The sequence below is a fragment of the Ursus arctos genome, unplaced genomic scaffold (genome assembly GCF_023065955.2).
Source record: "Ursus arctos isolate Adak ecotype North America unplaced genomic scaffold, UrsArc2.0 scaffold_18, whole genome shotgun sequence".
NCBI lineage: Eukaryota > Metazoa > Chordata > Mammalia > Carnivora > Ursidae > Ursus > Ursus arctos.
This window is the reverse complement of record NW_026622852.1, coordinates 27,706,662-27,712,661: the sequence shown is the minus strand read 5'-3', so window position 1 is coordinate 27,712,661 and position 6,000 is coordinate 27,706,662. Positions and strand designations below refer to the sequence as shown.

Sequence of the window (6,000 nt, the reverse complement as noted above, 5' to 3'; positions counted from 1 at the left end):
TTAGGTTGACTTTATCAAACCTGGAGCCATAAAGCCCCTTGGAAATGTTGGCCTGATACCTTGCTTACAGAGCTCCCAGCAGCCTCACCAGGTGAGTAAAGAATGTCACCTCCTGGCAGGTGCAGGAACCTCAGGATATATTGGGGACCTCGTGGAGAGGAATCCGCCCACATCTACAGGTATCGCAGGCACGTCTGATGGCAAGCACTGGCTTGGCTTCTGGCCTGGAGAGGCTACTAAAAGTTCAACCTAGAGGTTCCTTATAAAAGTTCTAGCAAAGCAGATTCTAAAAGATCTATGTGATCAATCATTCTTGCTGACCTTATGTAAATAAGTATGCCTTTGTTAAAACTGGACTTGTTTTTCAAGCAAATTAGTCTTATTTGGCTATCTCTGGAAATGAGGGTTATTATAGAGAGAAAAATTATGTGTCAATAACATGCCTTTGTGGATGCTAAATTTTAGTTCCGATTCTCTTTGAATGTTGTTTATCGAAGCCAGACAACTTGAGGTAAACTTCAGAGAAATTGCCACAATAGCTCATGTACAGGCAATCTTGCTTGTTATTCTGTGGCGATAGTAACTGGACCCCATGGGCATATGATTAATTAAACAGCTAGAAAATGGGATTAATTCCCCAGCAATTGTATCACTCAGCTAGCACTTTGACCAACTCCGTGTGGCTAGGATGACAAAATTGTTCTTTTAAAGCCAGAGCATCCCCCACTGCATGGGGTTAACTATGGACTTATGGAGATGATGGATGATCCCACTTTCTTTATGATTGGATTGGATGATGTACTTGGGTATGCGCTTGTCTCTCGAGACAAGTCTTCTCCCACTTGCTAGTGATTCCTTGTAATTAAGATGTTGTTAAGGCTGGACCTCTACATGTCATCTTATCTCTTAGACCAGGAGCCCTCGAAGACAGGATTCTCATCCAATTACTTACATCCATTATCCTGCATCAGGCATCACCTGTAATGGGTATAACAAATGTTTGTATAAAGAAATGAATCAGCCAATGTGATGGTGAGTGGAAAAAGGATGGAGAAGTGCAAAGGTCTGCTAGTTTCTTAGTCATTAAACAATTGACACTTGAATTGCATCCCATTCTGCCTATTTCATGTAGGGGGCTGTGGATCTCAAAGAAAGTGCTAAACAGGACCATCCTCCACCCCACCCCTCATTGTAGCTTCTCAACAATGAGGGATTTCCTGGAACTTCTGAACTTAGTACTCCTTGTGGGAACTGCAAACTACTAACCCCATACAGTAGCAACCCAAGAAAGTTAATGGATTTGAGGAGGGAGGAAGCGAAGACAAACAGAAATAAACATTTGAATGCCTGTGTCAGAAGCTTCACAGTCTTCTTCCTGCCTTCATGATTATTTCTCACAGTGATGTGGAATGTGTATTACATAACAATCTCAAGTTTAGGGTGTTGTCCCATTGATAAGAAAATGTATTCAAGGTATCTAAGTAAGGCACCCGGCACACTGTAGGCCCTCACAAAATGAGACTAGTTCCTTTTGTCATTTGGGGAAACTGAGGCCCAGAGCAGTGCATATAGTAACACTGCCAGGATTCAAGCCCTGGTTGAGTTGAAGTCCTGAGCTCCTTGCTTTAACTTGCAAGCATACAGATTATGCAACTCTTCACAGAGCTTTCTGCTGGTAAGTGTTCAAGTCCTGTTTAATATCATACAATTTTATTATTTCAGTGTCCTATTGTTCCTCAAATCGAAGTTCAAGAGCCTTACTTAAATTTTCTTCAAACTATTGTGTGAAAAGAAACAGGCCTCTAAGAAAATAAATCTTTTCCTGGCACAAGTACTGGTTAACTGGTTAGTTAACAAGGGACGTTAGAAGACAAGAGGTCTTCTCCCAAAATATTGCTTTCCTCCAATTGCCAAGATCTTAGGTACGTAACACTCTCATTCTGCCCCCTGATTTTTCTGGGTGGAGAGGAATTAGGGGCCCGTGCAGACCCAAAACTGATCAGGAGTACCAGAGAGACAAAGAGACCCCTCGAATGAGCTCTAATAACCCCAGGTGAGCAGCTAAGCCAGCTTTGGTCTGGACAGAGGAGCCAGGGGAAAAAGACATCCCAAGGGTACCTTGAAATCAGTTTTCCTGGAGTCTGAAAACAAAATGTAGGAAATGGTTTCACCCTAGGAGGGGCATCCATAAAGTCTGGGGGTTATTACTGACTTTTACTGAGTACTTACTAGATTATTTACTAGATTTCTACACTGCAAAGCAGGAACTCTTAATATTTAAAGAGAAAACCAAAGCACAGGGGGGGTTAAGTAGCTTGTCCAATGTCCTGCTAAAATTAACTGGGATTAACTGGCTCCGCTGGGATTAGTGAGAAATGTACTAAATATATTTCTTTTGCTCTAATATTACTCTTAAAAAGGCAACTCTAATTCATGGCTTTAATGTTTGCTGTTTTAGATATTTACAACAGAAAAAGGGTGCAGTATTCTGGTGTGCAGTCAATTTCCCAGGAAGCCCAGAGCACACACTCCTCGATGTGGGTCACCATGCAACTAAGAACTTACTGCCACCTAGTGGCAACCTATGCTTGTCATAGTGAGGGGGCCCAGAACACCAGGCTTACGGGCCAGGTCTGCACTGCAAACCAAACCTTGTGAAGGTAGAATCTATCAAATATGACATGTATTCACTCCTATTTGTGAAGGAGTTATTGCCAAATCAGTGATATGAGCAGTCAAGACCCTTTTTCAGTGACCCCCACCTTCCTCCCTCATCCCTGTCATCTTGGAACAGTTTGTGAGTTCCTCTTGCTTCCACACCCCTGGGTGAACTCCTAGTAGGGTACGGTTTACTGAGGGCAATTTAATTGTCTGTATGCCCCCTGTGGGTCTGTGAGCACCCTGACCAGGGCCAGGGACTTGTCTTATTCATCTTTATATCCTAAGTGCCTACACATGGCCTGACCCAGAGGACGTCTCCAGTGAATGTTGAATGAATACGAGTGAGTGCTTTTGACCCAAACTTATCATCACTCTGTATGAGTCAGGCCAGGATGAAGCAGCAGTTTATTTGAATACTCTAGTAAACATTTTGGAGGGGTGGGCGGAGGAATGGAGGGGCTTCTCGGGAAAGTGTCCAGGGCAGGGCAGGGGCCTGGGCCAGTGGCCCGCTCACAGGGCAGCGGATGCCCGGAACTTCTGGGTCAAACAGAACACGGCAGCCGTCAGGGCCGTGCACTGACGGGCCAAGAGTTTCACACTCAGGTCGTGGTAGCCTCTCTCACAGGTCAGCTTAGCAGCCTCTACGAACTGACGGTAGGTGTATACCACATCCCTCAGGTTCCCTGCCGCCTCCCGGTGCCGGCCGGAGCAGCGGCCGCAGTCTGTGAGCTGGAAGCATAGGCCAGCCAGCTGCACCAGGTGCTGGAAGGTGTCCCGCACGGCGCCCTGCATCTCTTCGGGGGACTGGTCCATTCTGATCACATGTTGACAGCTCGACAGGAGCTTCTGGGAACCAATGCAGAGGTGGCTCCGGCTTTCTGAAAAGTGCCAGCTGCACTTCTCGGGGGGGTGTCTGTTCCCATTCCCCCAAGAAGCTTCTAAAATATCTTGTAATTCCAGTAAGCTCTCTGTGAGTTGGATGAAGCCCTCTGGGCTGCCGGCAGGGGCAGCTTTCAGCCGTCTCAGAGCCCTGGAGCAGTACTCTGGCCAGATGTGGCTATTCCTCGACAGGGGCTCGGCACTGCAGCTGTGGGCACGGGCAGGCCTCCAGGGCAGGGCCAGCCGGCTTCCTGCAGAGGGCGGTGAGGTGAGGGGGGCTGTGGGGTGTGCTTCCAAGTCCCTGTCTTCTTCCTCTGTGTCTGGCTGCAGGCTCCGGAAGCACGTGGCGTAGGAGAACTGGCAGCTGCACTGCTCCATCCCAATCCTAGGGGCCACCGTTTCATTTGCACCCACGAACCCCAAAGATGTGGCCATCCTGAGGTTGGCAGAAACTTTAGGATGGCTTTCTGGGGCAAAGCACAGGAAAGACTTCTCAGCAGGAAGACAGATACTAGGGCCTTTGCCTTTGTTTTCTGACAGTGAACAATGGTTTGAACCTTCTAAGTGGGGCTCCTTTTGGGGACATGCTAGTGGCTTTGGCAGAGAAGGACCTGGATTAAAAGAGATCTGCTGCAGAGGGTCCCTAGAGGCTGTATCTTCCCCTGTCACATGGCTAAGTGGCTCAGCCTTGACCCCTTGCAGAGGGAAGTCTGATGGAATGGTCTGGTCCCCAAGCAAGAAGTCGGGGTCTAAACCCAGCTCTTCCAATAGTTTTTGCTCTTGGGCCTGGCAAGCTTGGCTTGGGGTTTCTTTTTGTCCTTTGGCGGGGTCCGTGGGGGAATGTGGCAGGGTCTGCTCAGTTCCTGTTACAGGAGGCCTCAAGGGCAGGGAGGCTATGATCCCACCAGCTGGAGCGCTGATACCGATAGTCTGCCCCACAGCGTTCGACGGGTCCTCCTCGGAGTTGCCTGAAACTTGCCCAGATTCATCATGAAACAAACTGGTGCCATTTTTGTTTGTAACTTCTCCATCGTGTCCCAGAGATCGCTGTCCTTGCTGCTCCTCCTCTGCAGGGAAAGAAGCCATCTTCTCTCCTGAATTTATTCCACATTCACCGCTTCTAGACCTGACTGGAGGAGGCAACGAAGGCTCTGTGTATTTGGGGGCAGTTTCTTGCATAGGATTTGTAAACAAAGAACCCAGTCCTGTTTCAGATTGGACCCCTCCCAGCTCTAGTGTGTCTGCTTGAGAGGCACTGTGCGGCCCTGGGCTGATGGGCAGGCAGGATCTACCTGGGTTTGGGTCAGCATTGGAGAGGGAGGAGGTGCCGTCCCCAAGCTCTAGGGTGAGTTCTTTGGGGGCACTACCATCCGGGTGTTGAAATGGAGACAAGGTTTGGGAAGGCTCTTCCTGAGCATTGTCTGGACCAGGTGAGCCTGGGTTGGAACAGTGAGGGGTACTTGCTGGGAAACTGGCAACAGTGGCAGTCAGGGGGGCATCCCCAGAACTCTCTTTATGGTTGCGGCCAATCCGGAGGCGAATGGCAGAAATAGAAGACACTCGAGAGTCAATGACTGACTTGGTTTCCATGGTCTCGGGCTCCATCTCCATAACCCGGGAGGCTGGGTTTTTGCTCTTGGTCTTCCTCAAGGGACCCAGCAGCCCCAGGGCCTTGGTCTCCAGGAGGCCGGGCTCACCTTGCATGTCCTGCAGAGAGGACACAGTCGGGGAGGGTGCGCCAAGGGCCAGATAGGGCTCCCTGTTGTAGTAGCACACGTCGTCCACACTCTCCAGGGAGGCTGAGGGCACCAGGGGAAATGAGACCTGACAGGTGTAGTCGGTCTGGAGGAAAGACCTTCTTTTCCTCAGTGTCTTGGCATACTTCTTCACCCCTGCCCTTCTGCTTGGGTCTCTTCCATCTGGCGCAGGATTCAGGCTATCCTCAGGGGTGCAAGTGCTAACCGTATTCTTCGAGCTTGTGGCACTGTGTTCTGCAGCAGGAACAGCTCTGGACCCTGAGAATCAAGAAAGGAAAGACTACATGAAACACAGAAAAACAGAGAAACTTAGAGAACTTGGGCTCAGGACTCAGGGTTGCCTGGATTCAAATCCTGACTGGGCTGGATATCCTTGGGCATGCTAAATCTTGACCTCCTCAATTTGCTCATCTAATAAGTGGGGATAGTAATTGTGGGAGACATTTTTTGATTCTTGGTTGCCCATGACCCATTTTATTCTTTTGGTCACAGTACCAAATGAAATAAAAATCAGTACCAAAATGAAAATGAGATGAATGAAGTCTCCCCAATTGTTACAGTCTGTTGGAACTCTTCATGCCTGCTCCCTATCCACATCAGCCAAGTAGCCAGATTTACGACCTAGAAAGCCACAAATTTCCTAGATTTTCACACTTGAACACATAGATTTAAAATGATAATAAGGGGCGCCTGGGTCAGGCAG

The 6,000-nt window shown here is 48.6% G+C and overlaps 1 protein-coding gene across 1 annotated transcript in view; it reads right to left on the bottom strand.

Annotated features, from left to right (window-relative positions):
* Positions 1-3,051: 3,051 nt before the first annotated feature.
* Positions 3,052-6,000, bottom strand: part of FRMPD1 (FERM and PDZ domain containing 1) — a 140,717-nt gene continuing 137,768 nt past the window's right edge. Inside the window, exon 16 of the mRNA XM_057313604.1 lies at positions 3,052-5,555. Within this exon, the coding sequence (XP_057169587.1) occupies positions 3,172-5,555 (2,384 nt within the window). The 3' untranslated portion in view covers positions 3,052-3,171. The remainder of the gene's footprint in view (positions 5,556-6,000) is intronic.